We start from the raw sequence: 16,885 nt of genomic DNA, 5'->3' as shown, positions 1-16,885 counted from the left end.
TCCCCTCCCCGACATTTTCCACATGGCCATATTTGGGCACTTTTGTTTTAGGGGTGTGGTTAGAGGTGTGGCTGAGGGCAGGGCTATTTGTGTAACTGAGTGAGGCATTTATAAGAAGAATAATGAGTGTTATTTACCCCATTTAGTTTATAAAGCTGTTTCCTGCTGTTTTCCTGCATCGGGGGGGGGTATGCAGGGTACTGGGGAGCGGAAAGGGACATGGGGGGTGTAAGGAAGGACATGGGGGTATGAGGAAGGACATGAGGGGGTACGAGGAAGGACATGAGGGGGTACGAGGAAGGACATGAGGGCGTATTGGTCGGTTTATAGGAAGGCTGGGTTATAATACACACTAGCGAGGATAAAAGATACGAATCCAAAGGAAGACGCGGAATTAATGGCAGCTTCGCGCCTCGCCTGGATTACTCACCAAATTACAGGCTCGTAAAACTACCAAAATATTTTAATTAACCCCATGAACGCCAGAGAAATGAGCACATTAATCGGGAAACGATATCATCGTCTAGATATTTAACCGGCATCGTAAAGGATATTTTCATAGAACGTGACTCGATCGCGTGGCGATAATTTAAATCGACTCTATGAATTTCGTAAATTACTCATTTTTTCTGCTCAGTACTCTCAATAAACATAAACTGCGGTGATTAAAGATTTAAATAAGGGATTTATTTAATGTAAAAGATAGGAAAGTGTAAGAAATCTGTTATATACAAGATTCCATTCATTGGTTGAGCAAATGGTTGAGTATCCCTTTAAGAGATGGAGATATTTCTCCTAGTAACGAACTGTCCCTTCTTTAGATTTTGATTGGCTAGCCGAGTGCAACTTACCTTTTGATTGGCTGAAGCGCTGCTGCCAAGCTGGCAGGCAGGGGATTGTGTCGAATATGGGTTATTACACCAGGCAAAGGCCTGTGATGACACCAGTTATATAACAGTCTGAGAATGGCCGCCCTGGAGCCGTACTGTATCCCGGGTAACCTTCCAGCGGTAGTCACGTGCTATCGCCAGCTGGAAAGCCCCGGGCGGATGTGCCTCAGTGTGGGCGGAAGTGACGTGCCATGTAGTGATGATGCGCTTGGGTCTCTGCGATCTAGTAGTTTCTGGCAGCCAAGTGCGTCATACAGCTCCCCGGAGGGCTCGCTCAGCTGAAAGCTGCGGCCATTGCTGCTCCGGGGATCCGAAATGGATTTCGACAGCGTGCTGAAGGTGGCGGCCAGCAAGCAGGCGGAGGGCGGCGTGGTGAGTGTGGAGTCCAGCTGGGAGAGGAGGGCCTGGGTTCCCAACGTGGAGGGAGAGGGGCCACTGGGTCTGAGGATCTGTGGCTGCCCCCAGCCGGGGTAGCAGGGGCAGGTCTAATGGGTGTACAGGGTTATAGCAGCATGGGGGGAGGGTAGCCACAGGTATTAGGACGCTAACTGGGGTACAAGGCATATGTGTTCGGTAGCCAACAGCTGGGGCAACAGGGGCGATATACAGGCTGCATCTTATCAGGCAGGGAGGTGTTCTCAAGGTGTAGGGGTATGTGCTCGGTATATGGGGTAACAGTTGGCTGGGTGGTGGTATATACTATGAGCACAGGGGTAACAGGTGGGGTGTAGGGGTAACAGCTGATCAGAAAGTGGTATGAGGGAGAGGTAGGGGTAACAGGTGGGGTGTAGGGGTATGTACTCGGGAGACTTAGTCATTCGGTATGTCCTGCCCCAGCTGCGCACAAGGGGCATGTGCTTGTGGGAGATGGATTAAGCAGGTCCAGGTAATGGAGGTAATGACTTAAGGGGTATGCATGCCTAATACCTAAACTGTAACTGGCACCAAAAAGGTTAAAATGAACCAACTTTTCATCAAGGAGGGGGTTGCAACAGGTTTTGGGGGGTACTTCTCATGTGTCTCTCTGGGGCAGGGGTAAGTATTAGCAGCTGCTCATATCAGGAGGTAAAAGCTGATAGCAAAGCCTTGGTGACTGCAATCTGCTATCAGATGGGCGAAAGGCATGGAGTGCGCGGGGTTAAGAGCATGTTTATGAGGATCTAAATTAAGTTCCATGCTTGGGGTGAGAGCAGCTCAGAGAGCAGGCAGTGAATGGCCGTACGATGGGGGGGGATGGGACTGCATCGTCAGCTGCTGACACTCCAACATCATCAGCTGCTGACACTCCAACATCATCTGTTAGCCGCTCCGGCTCTTAGCAACCCGTTTGGGGTAAAATTCAGAGATCCAGATCATCACCGGCTCTCTGAAATCCAGGACGGCACCGGCCGGAGCGGTCCTTCCACGATGACAAAAAAAAACCCATTTATTCTGCGCTTTAACCAGCGTCTAGAGGATTTATATGGCAGTCGTAACCGTTTAATATAAAAAAAAAAAATTGCATTTTCTTTTGAGATTTGGTGTTTAAAGCCTAAATATCTGCAGTAAAACTACCGACGGGTCGCTTATTGGTGATTAACACCTTTTAACCCTTTGCAACCGCAGAGGCCTGCCCTTTCGACAGCTAGAACGCCATAAAAAGCCGCCTCATCGAGGAGTTTTTGATGTTTTGAAAGTTTTGTTTTTATTTGCGTGGAAAGATTTACAAATCGTTCTAAATTCTGTAACATTTATAAAATGTGCAAACATAAAATATTAACTGTTACACAGACCCCCCCTCCCTCGCCGGTAACTGCTGGTATTCTTTTAATCAAAATCCGGTTGGAATAATTTAGTTACCCCTTAAGTGTCATTTAAGAATTCTTTTTTATTGTTTTTGGGCCAGGGATTTCCAAACTTTTTTTTTTAATTTCCAGAATCCAGGCCCCTTTATTCTCGGATTACCGTGTTCCAAATTATATCTCATGGAAACTGTCCAAACTTTTCTGGGCCAGTCTGAATAAAAAAAAAAATATATATATATATTATATATGTGTCCATCCAACCAAATGCACAGTAAGATAAATAAGATAAAATAGGATAACGGTTATATAACCCACATAATCCCATTTTATTACAATCGGTTTGTAACAGAATATTCGCGTCGAAGCGCGCCGGCTTTCTCGGCTATCCGTTGTGTGACTTGTATTCTGGGTAACCGGGATGCTGCAAAGAGATTTTTTCCCAGTTGGTTGACGTTATCCGGTGCCGGGAGCGGCTGGGCGTGATGGGAGTGCTCTTCTTCGTTTGCGAATCGTAATATTTGGACTTTGCCTTCTTACAGCTTCTTATAAGCGTCTGTCTTTACAATGCGTTTCCCCCGCAGACTTTTCTCCCCGCGGGTTCATCATCCGTCCTGATCCCGTAGCTTTGCATCGCGTTGGAGGACGACGCGTTCCACTGGGAAGCTGCAGCCTCTGCGCTCGAGGCCCGGATGAAATGCGCGTTTTCGTTGTTTCGTGATGTAAAATGACTGCAGGCGGCAGATGCTTGTTTGATAGTTTCACTTGCTCTGCTTTTTTGGGGGGTTTCCTCCCCACCCCCGTCTTCTTGACATGCCTTCCCGTTTACCTGGACCCGCGTCCTCGCCGGATACTTTGAGGTGGTGGCAGGCTGCGTAGAACACATTGTATTATTTATTTGCTCGATACTATGCTGTCTGTCAGATGTGGGGGAAGCCCCTGGCTGGATCGGGGGGGCGCACCGCGTGCAGAATAAAAGAGAGCGACAAACCCCGAGCTGTTTGTAAGCAGAGCGGTTGTTAAGGGTCTTGGTTGTGCTCTGCTGTTACCGGTGGATCTCCTCGGTGGTCTCTGCCGTTTCATCATGCTCTGTCCCAGTGGGCATGGAGCCTCCCTTTATAGTAAGCGTATGGCTGATGTAACTTTTAATACCTTATCCTGGGAATAACGACTTCAGTGTAACCCTGTAAGATCCTCCTCTGATACGATTATCCTTCGTGAAATAAAACCCAAGCGCTGCGGCATCTCTGCGTTTACCGGAGAAGCCCGGTGCGGACGATCCCTGGCAACTTCTTACTCAGCCGTTGGCAGCATGCGGTGTGTTTCATTCCTCCGCCTATACCCTGTAATTCTTTACTCTGCTTATATTAAGTGTTTTATTTATTGGGTTTGCTACCAAAAATCTACATTAACCAATTAGTACCATATATATATATATATATTTTTTTTATTTATTTTTTTTTCAGGCTGTAATTAGAACCTGTTTATATTGTGGCTTGAGAAAATGCACTTTTTTTTTTTTTTTTAATTGAAACTTGATAAAATGATTTTGATGATGTTAATGATTTTCTCCCTTTCTTCAGAAAAGGTACAGCTTGGCAGTGGGACCCCCGAAGAAGGTCCCAAAGGTGAAAGGTGTCCAGTCTACGGCCGTTCAGGCTTTCCTCAAGAAAAAAGAGGAGGAGAAGCGGCTGCAAGGTATCCTCGTTTTGGCTCCGCACGTTCATTTTTAGTTAATAGTCTCGCTCTTTATCGTGGTTACACGTTTAAATTTACGGTAAAGTAATTTTTATTTATGTATTTTGAACGTTCTAGAACTTGAAGAGAAGAAAAAGAAAGAGGAACTTCTGGCCAAACGGAAAGAACTGAAACATGATAAGAAAGCCAGAGCAATGGCTTCACGGACAAAGGACAATTTTAGGGGCTATAATGGCGTTCCCATTATTGAAGACAGACCGAAAAAAAGACATTCCAGTCCTCAAGGAGATTCGAACGCGAACGGCGGGTCCGACGAGGAGTACATGACCGAAGAGGAGCGCTATGAGTATTCTCAGACAGAGTCCGAGGAGGAAGAAGAGCCGGAACCACCACCCAAGAAAATGGCCAAGACCTCGAGCGTAAGAAAAGCTGCACCCCCAGCTATGAACTTTGCTGAGTTGCTACAACTTGCGCAGAAGAAACAGTTTGAGCCCGTGGAAATCGTGAAGCCTGTTAAAAAATCTGACGAAAGACCCAGGACTGCCGAGGAGCTGCGGGAGCTGGAGTTCTTGGAGAGGAAAACTCACAAGGGTGAAAAACGGACTTTGGAGAAAGACGTTAAGAGAAACGGTCAGATTGTTAAGGTCAGTAAAAGCTCCGGAGACAAACATTCCTCTACGAAAGGAAGCCGTTCAGGGGACGGGAAGTCCAAGTCCCAAGAAAAAAAATCCAGCACGTTCTCCAAATCAGGATCTTCTGAGAAGGTAAAAAATGGCCACAACGGGTCAATCAAGAGGTCTTCCAGCGATGGTGGAAACCGAACCGAGAAAAGCATGTCTTCTTCCCACTCCAAAGCCTCTAAGGCACCTGCCAACGGAAGTCATAAGTCTCCTTCGGTCAGGGAACATGGTGTTAAACACTCATCTTCTCGACCAGAAAGCATGGGCAGCATGAATGGAAAGAGCCAAGGGAGTGGCCGGCCCAGCAGTGCCACGAACCCTGCGCGGCCGTCCGGTAGCTCGGGTACCAGTTCTGGACGGCCTTCCAGTTCTGGATCCACCCGACCATCAGGGGGCTCTGTGTCTGCTTCGGCCCGGCCCTCTTCTGGGGGTTCTGTGTCTAGTTCGGCCCGGCCCTCTTCTGGGAGTTCCAGCTCCACGCGACCCACTGGTGGTTCCTCTTCCATTCGACCTTCTGGTAATTCTGCATCCCTTCGACCTTCTGGCAGCTCCGGTTCAGCATCATCTCGCCCAAGTGCCGTTGGGCATTCGAACATCAGCTCAGGTTCCTCACGCCCGCCCGGCGTGTCCGGCTCCAGTAAAGCAAATGGGGGCGCTCCGCTGCCGGGCAGCACTCCCAAAAGTGCCCTTTCTCGCCAAGCGCCCGGCTCGTCCTCTCTGCGCCCGGGCAGCGGCTTGGGCCCTGGAAGGCCAATTAATGGTGCAACGGGGGTACACGGCTTTCCATCAAAACCCAAATGTACGGTTATTGCTGAAACCATTTCATCCAAAAACTTTATTCCTAAATCAAATAACGGACAAATAAATGGAATGAGACCGGCACAGGCTCCAGGACCCAGACCGACGATGCGCCCGCCAGGTACGTTAACCATCTAAAGTGAAGCAATAACTAAGTCGGGTGGGCTGCGCGTTTGCCTTCAAAGGGTTCTGTAATTCTAGTTTGTTTTTGTTCTCCTGCAAATCGCTGTGATTTGCAGTGTTTTCTAAAAACACCAGATTTCAAGCAGAAAAGAGACAATTCTCGTTGGATTACTCCCATCGATGTACATAACATCATTCCAGGGCCGTTTTAACGTCTCGGCTTCTGGTTTTTCTTTTAATCGAGGTCTGATCGGTGTCCTTTTTGGGGGGTTTTGTCTCATATTTCATTTCCTGCAGGTCCCCCCAGGCCGCCAATAGATATCTCTTACAAGAGAAGAATTGATGATGAAGAGGAGGACTCGGAGATGGAGGATTTTATCGATGATGGCGGGGAGTGCCAGGAGGAAATATCCAAACACATCCGGGAAATATTTGGTTATGACAAAAATAAGTGAGTATACGAGTCGAGACTCGATGTAACAATCAGAGCGCCACGCAGTCCGTAACCTCGTATCCTACTCTCCGGCTCGTGAATCCGGTCGATAGGATAAATTAACCCTCTGAAGTCTCTGTGCGTTGCCCCTCACCCCAGCCGGGATTGCCTGTGTATTGAATCTCCGCCATGTTTCGTTCCGTAGGTACAAAGATGAAAGCGATTATGCCCTCCGTTACATGGAAACCAACTTCAGGGAGCTGCAGAAAGAGGAAGCCAGGAGGTACGGAGCCCTCGCTCATCTTATCTGACGTGTTTGTTCAGTGTGGAGCTGTTGGGAGGGAAAGGGTTATTTGCCGTGTCTTGCCGGGAGAGCATGGTGTATGGAACTCGGATGTTTCCTTATGACATCATATCACAGGGTCCTAGAGGGGCGGGGCAGCCGGGTCGTAGAGGGGGCGGGAGGCAGTACTCCATGGCAAAGATTATGCCCCCGATAGAGATATGGTCTACGGACCTCCTAGAATCTATAAGCATGCTATCGAGGCATAGAAATAACCATTTATTTATTTTTATTTTTTGACCAGTTTGAGATTAGGCATCCAAGAAGACTTGGAGGAATTAAGACGCGAAGAGGAAGAACTGAAAATGAAAGCCAAGCGGGAGAAGGCGAAGCGCATGAAGACGCGGTAGCAGCGGCTCGACGCATCATAGACTCTTTTTTCGCCGAGCTGTCCAGTTATATCTTCGCTGCCGCGTCGGCACGGAAACCGGAACAGGAATTCAACCTTTTCGTACAAAAAAAAACAAAAAACCCAACAAATTAAATTAAAAAAACTGGAGAAAAATGCAAAAAAAAAAAAAAAAACATACGCGGGCGTTTTTTCTTTGCAAAGCGTTTTTAAGAAGAAAAAAAAAAACAAAAATGAATTTCAGGATATTTTTAGTTACACGAAATTGTCAATATTGATAGGCCAGAATTTGCCATAAAATGGGGAAAAAAAATAAAACCTTATTTTCATATTTTTTGTGCTAGAACCAAATCTAGAACAGGCCCCCCAATAAATTTACTGATGTAATAAAAAGGGGGGCTGGCGACTGCCCTATTAATAAATACCTTTTCGGTGAAGACCCCCTTGATGGAATTTGCCAATCAATTGGACTTTTGGTTGTTCAATTGAGCTTTTTCAATATTCACTATTAACCCCCAGCGGCTCAAACACTGGGGAAAGAGATCCAGGACTGGAAATAATGTTCTAAGCACAAGAGTTTAATAGCAACATGTGTTCTAAATATATTGTCAGAAATGAAACTAGAAATATTGTATTTTTTTTTTTATTACTGGTTTTGGGCGGTCCAGCGATTTAATGTAAAGACTTCATTACAGCTTTAACTCCGAACGCGTGGAAAGTGCGCGCGTTTTGCGATATATGAAATGTTATTTTATTAAATATTATTGTACGCGCTCCTTAAAGTGCACTTAATATATCTTGCGGAGAAGGGGCTGGTTTGGGGCTTTTTTGTGGGTTTTTTTTTTTTTTATATTTTATTTTCTTAAGTAGATTTCTTAACCCTGTAACCCCCGGAGCCACGCGTCGTAAATGGAGGATCAGTGTCTTGATCTGTGTTGTAAACCTGCCGGAGCTGCTTGCTCTGTTGCTTGTTTGCGTAGCGCTCTACACAGACTGTTCACAAAGAGTTAAATAAAATTAACTAGTGAGCACCCGGAATGCCCCACAGTTTAAGCCGGTTTAAGAGAAATCTACGATTTTAAGCCTCGTCACGTTAGTGTACTGGAATTAACCGGCCCCCTAGGACTCGCCTGTACGGCCCCCCCCAACAAACTTTAATTAGACATTTGTTTAAAATCAGGAAATGTAATTAGTAATTGGCCTTTGTTTGATATAAATCTGGTTATGCGGCTTCTATAGGCCGTAGCGGAGATAGTTTCCATGGAGATTGCATTATCTCGCTTTCTTTACACGCAAAAAAAAATCATATTTCCAAAATATTTACTTTTTGATCACAATTTCTTACTCCTTGAAACTTTGTAAATGTGTGGGGTTTTTTTCTCTCCTGAAAGAGTTAATTTTTTGTTTTTGATCGCTTTGCCATTTATTAATTAACCCTAATCACTGATTTGGGCAGGTCTACTTACCCTCAAATAAAACTAAGAAGCCTTTTCTGATGCCATGGCAACCAAGGCTTTGTGTGTACAGGTGCCCCTTTTCTAGGGTCACATGCCATTTAAATAGAATTTGCCAGTAACTTGACATTATTAATTTTTTTAATTTATTTTAGTGGATTTGGTAATCTAGAATTACAGGAATTCCAATATTTTGTTAAAAAATCTATTCCAAGAACAAATGAAATGAAATTTAAAAAACGCAGCTTTTGGGAATTTTTCCTTTTTTCTGTTCTGTAGCAGTTATTGCGATATTGTGTTGATGTCACCCAGTCTTAAAACTGATTAAATTCCCCCCAAATTCTTCTCCGTTATGAAGAATATTCGCCGTTTCCTTTACGCCCGGATTAGAAAAACACTAAATGTATTTTTTTTCTTTTTAACAAAATTTCATATGTACTTTTTTTGTGGTAAAAATTACAGACGGGGGGGGGTTTGTTTTTTTTCTCTAGATATATTGTTGTAAAAATTCAGATTTATATTTTTGAGATTTTTTTTATATTTGAGGACGATCGGAGGGGGGGGGGGAATAAGTGACCCCCGCAGTTCTGTTTCTTGGTGCTAAAACTCTGACTTTATACCGACCGTTTCATAAAATGTACGGAAAAAAATAAACGTTTCCTTTGAAAGGATTCGAGGTTTTGTGATGTTTCCTCCCCCCGAGGTCTGTACTGAGAGTGTCCAACAAGGAGCTGGGATTTGTTGCCGTTGCAGCAGAAAATACTTAATCATTTGTGCTTGTGTGAGTGGGTCTGGATAGATCATCAAGATGGGGTCTAAGAAAATCCGGGTCACCCAAAACATAAGGGCCACCGGGTGTGGGATCACCAACCATGTGACACTCAGAACACAAACATTCACTGACTCACGGAGTTAATTGCAGCCGGGGGTGTGGCTCCAGGATAACTCGGGGAGGAGTGGGCGGCGAGGATCCGCCTCCCGGCAGGGCTGATTCTCCAACTGCTGCATTTCCCGGGAGGCGGAAGCGGCAGCTGAGACCGGGAAACGGACATGGAGTTCAGTGCAGAGACGGCCAGACAGCGGCTGGGAAGGGTGAGGGCTGGGGGCACACTGAGGGCTGGGGGCACACTGAGGGCTGGTGGGTGAGGGCTGAGGGCTGGTGGGCGAGGGCAGGATGCAGACTGGTGGGTGAGGGCAGGGGGCATACTGGCGGGCGAGGGTATGGGCAGACTGGTGGGTGAGGTCTGGTAGGCGAGGGCATGGGGCGCACTGGCGGGCGAGGGTTGGGGCAGACTGGTGGGTGAGGGCACGGGCCAGACTGGCGGGTGATGTCTAGCAGGCCAGGGTTGGGGGCAAACTGGTGGGGAGGTCTGGCGGGTGAGAGCAGGGGGCGCACTGGCGGGGGAGGTCTGGGGGACGAGGGCAGGGGGCAGACTGGTGGGTGAGGTCTGGGGGACGAGGGCAGGGGGCAGACTGGCGGGTGAGGTCTGGCAGGTTAGAGCAGGGGGCGCACTGGTGGGTGAGGTCTGGGGGCGAGGGCAGGGGGCAGACTGGTGGGTGAGGTCTGGGGGACGAGGGCAGGGGGCGCACTGGCGGGTGAGGTCTGGCGGGTGAGAGCAGGGGGCACGCTGGCGGGCGAGGGCATTGCCGCCCTGTAACTCTCTCTCTTCCGCTTGCAGTACAGGTTCCGGGATCTCACTGTGGAGGAGCTGAAGGACATTTTTAGGATTTATCCCAACTTCCTGTTCTCCATGAACACCTACAGTGAGTATACGGGACCCTCAGTGCCCCCCAGGGGTATTTAGCAGACCCCTCCATATGCATTTGCCCCTTTTCTGCACGGTGGGGGGCGGTATACGCTCCCTTTAAGGGGGTCTTTTGATCTATACATTTACCAGAGAAATCCTGTAGATTCCGGCCATTTCAGAACTTGTATCTACAATCTCCCTGATGCAGCATGATGTACAATTACCCCCTGCCTGCGGAATCGCCCCCTTTAGAGAGGATTGAGCCCCTTAGTTACCCAGATTATAGATCAGATCCTACTCAAATTAACCCTTTTTTCCCCTGTCGTCAGCATTTAAAGACGGATCCCAGAAGGAGCTGCTGAGCCTCTCGGGGACGATTCCGATGAAGTTTCAAGGTGATTAAAAACTAGCAACAGAACAAAAAGGGTTAAGTGTAAAAAAAAAAATAAAAAAATTGATTCTGGTGCTAAATTTGAAAAGTTGTTTTATCGCTATAGCAACCAATGGAATCATCAATTAAGGTCAGAAGGGAGATTGATTGCTATGGTGATTTTTTATTATTTTTTATTTTATTATTATTTTGTTAAAAAATATATATATTTTTAATACTGTGCTACAATTTTATATTAGAGGCTAGGGTGTCATATAGTATAATTTATAATATATAGATATAATTTTGTCCTATTTTTCCTCCCCATCAGGCTGCTTGTATAACATCCCCATCCTCCTGTGGCTCCTCGACTCCCATCCGTTCGCGCCCCCCCTCTGCTTCCTGAAACCCACCGAAAGCATGGCGGTCCGGGTCGGGAAACACATCGACGCGCAGGGGAGGATTTACCTGCCTTACCTGCAGAACTGGAGCCACGTGAGCACCTTCCACCATCTCCCTGATCCCAGTGCCCCCAACAAACCTTCGGCTGAGGGTACTGGTAGTGGTATCTTAGCAGCAGGAGGATGGCTGTCACCGTACTGCCTGATTATCTTATGGTTCTTGGCCGCCGTTAAATTCTATGTGTTTTAAAAAAAAAACTGTGTATTTTATTTCTCTTAAATATATATAAATATTCATATATTTATTATAATATATATAAAATATTAATGACGCGCACATTAACCCTTTCTAACCCTCCTCAGCCGAAGTCCACCGTCGTGGGTCTGATCCGAGAGATGATTATTAAGTTCGAGGAAGAGCTCCCTTTGTACTCTGTGACGGCCGCGGAAGCCGCCAGGCAGAAGGAGCTGCTGTCCTACATCGCGCAGGTGACGGACGGTAAGCGCGGAGCTGCGCCCTGGTGGGCTTTCGATCCCACCTTTCGAAAATTCATAAAGATCTCTAACGCGGGGAGCTGTCAGGTCGGGGATACTGAATGCCGCTCGGGATTCTGGGTGGTTTTTATATTGATTTATGTAGCGCCTTCGTATCAAGATGCTGAATGTTCCGGACCCCTAACGTAGGTGCGTTTCTTTTACTTGGTTAGGGGTCTCCAGGGTAGAAATTACCCCGAGCAACAGAGGCAAAGTCACCGTGATCGGGGCAGGAGACCTGGCTCTTTCTTGCTTGCTGGCAATATCCGCAAAGGTAAAACAACATTTTCATGTTGACAGTTTTGTAAATGCCTAGAGAATTACCCCGTGTTTGCCCCCCACCCCCCCTCCCCCAGGTATTTGCAGTGCAGGAGATGTGATTGGCCGAACACATCTCCCTGTACGTAATATACTTGCCGCCAGTCAGCTCCTGCGCTGGCTCGGCGAATGTTGTGGGCGGAGATCAGGATTGGCACACCCCCACTCTCCGCCCATTTCCCCTCCTACCACTTTCAAACTTTCAGTGTGCGGGGCTAGCCTCGTATGAGGCATCGGTAAACCCGCCCGCTGGCATCGGTAGACCCGCCCACCCACATCCCTAAAAGGGCGGCCTCCAGGTATCCTGAATGTTCCCAGGTATGCTGATCAGACCACCTTTATGCGTGCGCAGCGAGCACTCCGCTTCAATGGGAGCTCTTCCCTACCCCTGATTGGCTGATTCAAGCAGCCAGTCCGAACCCCGAGGAGGACTAACTGTAACCCGGAGCAGCTGGATCCCAAGTTCTGGTTTGTGGTTTGGCGTTTTAAATCTTACGCTGGATGGTGACGTACGTCCGACTTCTGTGTTTTTAATCCTCAGGGGTCCGCAGGGAAACTCGTTCTCCTCGACGTCAGCGATGGGGGCGCGAAAGGCAGCGGTGCGATGGACTTGGACATCTTCCCCATCCCTAATGTAGAAGTCAGTAAAGGTAAAGCGATGGATGGGGGGTCCTGCTGTAAATTAAATTAGGCCTCCTGGAGCACTTCCGCCAAAAAGGGCGGAGCCTCCGCACGCCCCCTCTTCCCACATTAGCAAAACGGGGGAAAGGCTGTCCCAGTGAGTGATGTGCGTGCCGTGGCTCCGCCCATTTGCAGAAGTACTCCCAAGAGGCCAGAATATTGGCGTAGCTCCGCAAAAGGGGCGGCGGTGCCCCCCCCCCCCCTTAGCGGGGCTGAGTGACGAGCAATTTTGTTTCCGAATGGGGAAAAAGCCTTCCGAATTTCCTCCGAACGGAAAGGGCTGGAAACGAATTGTTATTTCGGTATAATCGTTACATGAGATTCCGGAATGGTATAAGAAGGGTTAATATGGCTGCCTTTTTTTCCGGAAGACTTGTCGGCGGCGGCTGGATCTAACGTGGTCGTCGTGACCGTTAATGCCTGGAGCAACGAGCAGTCTTACCTGGGCGTCCTACAGAGTAACGTGGACCTCCTACGAGGGGTCATCGCAGCCGTGGCCTATCATTGCCCCAATAGCGTTTTGCTTGTTGCCTCTCAGCCAGGTAATTGCCTCCGGTTTTTGGATTTTGCGGTTTCTCGTAATACTGAATATATTTTACTAATAGAGGCGCTCCTCCTCCTTTCTTTTTTTTGTTGTTGTTTAGTGGAAATAATGACGTTCGCCGTTTGGAAGTTAAGCGGCTTCAACCACAGACAGGTCGTCGGCATCGGGTGCAACTTGGACTCCGCGAGATTTCGGCATATTATCAGAGGGATGACGGCCGCTCAGGAGAACAGCGAGCATGAAGGATGGATAATCGGAGAACAAGGAGACGGGAAAGGTGAGCCGGAGTCCGAGCCGCCCCGGGGTTGGACAAGGGTTGCGGATCCAGGAATTCTATTATTTCCTACAATGCAGAACGAAATAAAAAAAACCTTTAAAAAAAAATCCTGCTTGTTTCGTTTAGCGGATTAGAAAAAAGGAAAGAAACGAAAAATCCAGAAGTAAAAAACATATTATTTCCGGAGAGAGGAGAACTGGGTTTAAATATATTATTATTTTATTTTATTATGTTATTTTATTATAGTATGTTGGGGGTCTTGATGCCAAGTTTGGTTTATTCTTCCAGTAGCCGTCTGGAGCGATGCAGACTCCTCAGATGCTCACCAGCCGTCTTCAAAACTGTACCCCAGGGTCTTCCAGGAGCAGCTTACAAACAGGTTAATGGGACGGGGGTGAAAGGTTATGATCCCCCCCCCCCAGCTGCATCCATCTCTATAGATCTTTAGATGCCTTCAACCCGATGCGTCCTGGGGCATGTTGTGTTAACATCCCTTAATGCCTCCATAGACCACGGCATGGGCCCAATAGGTATACCTGGGAACTCTTACGGTTTACCCCTGAGTCTCAGGTTTTTGCCCCAGTAGCGGGGTGAAGGTGATTCTCGGGGTCACACAGTCTGACTGTTTCCTATCCCTCCCCGCTGAGATCATATATAAGATTCCCAGGTGGTGTTTTTGCCCCCAGTATATTATGGTCGATATCCCTGCTTGAATGCCGGTGACTCGATTAAGTGTATCTTTAAATAATGAAAAGTCAAGGTTTCCATGACGACTGGTATTAGCGCCACCTGGGTAACATGTAGAATCTTCATGATGAGCTATTAAAGGGTTAATATTTAAAGAGACTCTGGGTATGCTCATTGGGTTCCATCCTGACGCACAGACATCAGGTGATGTCATAGGATGCCATCCTATGACATCCTATGTCATCCTATGCCACGGTATAGCAGCGTGGGAGGCGGAGATTTACTGTACGTTGATATGTTTATTACTTTAGTCAGCGCGTTAGTCCGATACACCGTTCTGTTTGTGTGCCCAGGGCGATGGAGGTGCTGAAAGGGAAAGGTCAGAGGTCGTGGTCCGTGGGGCTGTCTGTGGCCGACCTCACTGATACCATTGTGCAAAACAAACAAAAAGTGCATTCTGTCTCCTCGCTGGTCAAGGTGACGTATCTGTCATATCTATCTATTATATCTATCATCTATTATATCTATCATCTATTATATCTATCTATTCTATCTATTATATCTATCTATCTATTATATATATATCTATCTATCTATTATATCTACATTCTCAGCCCTTGTGTTTCGGGGTCCAGGCAACACATGGAACCCCCCAAATACTATTTGTTGAACTAGTGCAGGGCCTTCCTTATACTTTCAGCTAAAACGTTTCCTTTTCTCAAGCAGGAACTCTCAGGAATTTTGCCCCAGTCTCAGGGTGAAGGGGCAGATTCTCGGGGTCACACAGTCTAACTCCTTCCTATCCCCCCCCCTGCTGTGATCATATATAAGCCTGCCAATTGGTGCTTTCGCCCCCAGTATGTTATGGTTGATATCCCTGCTTGAATGCAGGTGACTCATTAAGTGTATCTTTAAATAATGACAATTCAAGGGGGCCAATATTAGAGCCATCTGGTGACTCACTACATAGAATCTTCATGATGGGCTATTAAAGGGTTAATGTTTCAAGAGGGCAGCTTGTTTAGAAACTTTCTAACTTACGTGATTCTTATTCATGCTTCTTGAGTCCAGCTGAGTGTCATGAGAGTTTTAATGTAAAAACAGACACTTTTGAGCGACCTTTATTTTAATATATGCTTTTTTCCCCCCTCTCCAGGGTATTTTTAGCATAGAGAACGAGGTATTCTTGAGCATTCCGTGCCTACTTGGGGCATCCGGCGTGATAGGAGTTGCCCCAATGATGCAAGACGACCAAGCTTCAGAAACCGTTCAAAAAAGCGCCACGTCGGTTCACAACCTGCAGCAGCAGCTGAAGATCTGAGAAAGCCGAAGAACCGGAAAGAAACGCGGGCGAGAGAGGGACGCCAGGAGCCGCGCGACATGCGCGACCTCACCTTCAAGATGTCTGCCGTTGCAGACGTTACTTCTTCAAGAAGTCTTCTCATTGAAATTTCTCCAAACCAAATGCTCTCATCGCTGTGATTTACAGGGGGAAAAAAAGACGCTAAATCACTTTTTATCCAATTTTTTTCTGCGCTAAGCGCCACTATTTTTTTTTTTTTTTAAAGCTGCAGTTTCACTTAAACAAAAACATTAATTATATTATATAAAATAATAAATGACCTCAGCAGCGTAGGTGGAACAGAAGCATTAAAACTTAAGTAAGTTAGGAATATCCAGAAACGGGTTTTCAGACCATTATTGCATTATCGGCAAAAGGAAAGGGTGGATAATAAATATATAATATTTTGCTTTAATATCCCGTTTATGAGATAACCTATGCGGGTTTTGGGCTGCTTTCTGTTCCTATGAAATGTAATCACCAAACCAGCTAAGCCGCAAGGAAAATTATATTTTTTTGTAACGCACACAAAAAAAATCTATTTTTCTGAATGTCCGGATATACATATTAGCGCAAAGTGTTTAGGGAAATGTATTTTTACTGTTATTTCTTATCATGTTATTGTATATTTTTTAGGAGAATTAAAACCATATCCTATGACATACGAGAGTGCGTCTGACTGCCTTTCTGAATGTATTTTCTAAGCGGAGAATGTATTACGGCCCAGAGATATAAAGTGATATACATTATAAAAGTGCCAATCAAAAAAGATTCAGATAAATATTTATATTCCATGTCCAAAAAAAATCTGAATAATGAATATTATTACTATTATTTTATTATATACTTATTTATTTAAAGAATTCAGATAAATATTTATATTCCATGTCCAAAAAAAAAAATCAGAATAATGAATTATTATTTCTATTATTTTTATATAATTATATATTTAAAGAATTCAGATAAATATTTATATTCCATGTCCAAAGAAAAAATCAGTATAATGAATATTATTACTATTATTTTTATATAATTATTATATATTTAAAGAATTCAGATAAATATCCATATTCAGTGTCCAAAGGAAAAATCAGCATGATGTATATTATTATTAATATTATTTTATTATATCATTTTTTATTTCATTTTATTTAAAAAAATCTGATAAATATTTATATTCAGTGTCCAAAAAAAATTAGCGGGACGTATATTATTATTATTTTATTCATGTTTTATTATTAGTGATAATATAAAAATATTATTGGGAATCCTGGGTGTTGGTGGCATCACTGTCTAAGGGGTTAATTCACATAGGATTAGATAAAATGATCATATTTTGACAGATTTTCTAAGCCACTGCAGAGCTCCTCTTCCCTTAACAAAGATGGCTGCTAGAGCATGCCCTTGGTCTCCTTGGTAACCCAGGCCCTGTAT

At 45.7% G+C, this 16,885-nt stretch overlaps 2 protein-coding genes across 2 annotated transcripts; both read left to right on the top strand.

Annotated features, from left to right (window-relative positions):
- Nucleotides 1-1,205: 1,205 nt before the first annotated feature.
- LOC149275715 (protein SPT2 homolog) lies at nucleotides 1,206-7,096 on the top strand. Its single transcript, XM_089504411.1, has 6 exons — nucleotides 1,206-1,268; nucleotides 4,255-4,369; nucleotides 4,487-5,968; nucleotides 6,268-6,421; nucleotides 6,609-6,686; nucleotides 6,991-7,096. The coding sequence occupies exons 1-6, from the start codon at nucleotides 1,206-1,208 to the stop codon at nucleotides 7,094-7,096; spliced, it is 1,998 nt and encodes a 665-aa protein (XP_089360537.1).
- A 2,503-nt stretch (nucleotides 7,097-9,599) lies between these two features.
- LOC149275714 (ubiquitin-conjugating enzyme E2 variant 3-like) lies at nucleotides 9,600-15,430 on the top strand. The gene is made up of 12 exons (XM_089504410.1): nucleotides 9,600-9,641; nucleotides 10,229-10,313; nucleotides 10,627-10,692; nucleotides 10,999-11,162; nucleotides 11,432-11,589; nucleotides 11,786-11,876; nucleotides 12,462-12,570; nucleotides 12,973-13,143; nucleotides 13,246-13,422; nucleotides 13,711-13,801; nucleotides 14,463-14,586; nucleotides 15,266-15,430. The coding sequence occupies exons 1-12, from the start codon at nucleotides 9,600-9,602 to the stop codon at nucleotides 15,428-15,430; spliced, it is 1,443 nt and encodes a 480-aa protein (XP_089360536.1).
- Nucleotides 15,431-16,885: the final 1,455 nt, after the last annotated feature.

Source organism: Sceloporus occidentalis, unplaced genomic scaffold, assembly GCF_023333645.1.
Source record: "Sceloporus occidentalis isolate IW3139 unplaced genomic scaffold, rSceOcc1.0.p SCAF_270, whole genome shotgun sequence".
Taxonomy (NCBI): Eukaryota; Metazoa; Chordata; class Lepidosauria; order Squamata; family Phrynosomatidae; genus Sceloporus; species Sceloporus occidentalis.
The sequence above is the reverse complement of the archived record's forward strand: the minus strand, read 5'-3'. Positions and strand labels throughout refer to the sequence as shown.

Excerpts from the sequence above, each read along its gene's own strand:
- LOC149275714 (XM_089504410.1), top strand. The coding sequence starts at position 9,600 with ATGGAGTTCAGTGCAGAGACGGCCAGACAGCGGCTGGGAAGG. Across the intron at positions 10,314-10,626 it reads GTTCTCCATGAACACCTACA|CATTTAAAGACGGATCCCAG; the intron begins GTGAGTATACGG and ends CCCTGTCGTCAG. Across the intron at positions 13,144-13,245 it reads GCTTGTTGCCTCTCAGCCAG|TGGAAATAATGACGTTCGCC; the intron begins GTAATTGCCTCC and ends GTTGTTGTTTAG.
- LOC149275715 (XM_089504411.1), top strand. The coding sequence starts at position 1,206 with ATGGATTTCGACAGCGTGCTGAAGGTGGCGGCCAGCAAGCAGGCGGAG. Across the intron at positions 4,370-4,486 it reads GGAGGAGAAGCGGCTGCAAG|AACTTGAAGAGAAGAAAAAG; the intron begins GTATCCTCGTTT and ends TGAACGTTCTAG. Across the intron at positions 5,969-6,267 it reads ACCGACGATGCGCCCGCCAG|GTCCCCCCAGGCCGCCAATA; the intron begins GTACGTTAACCA and ends CATTTCCTGCAG.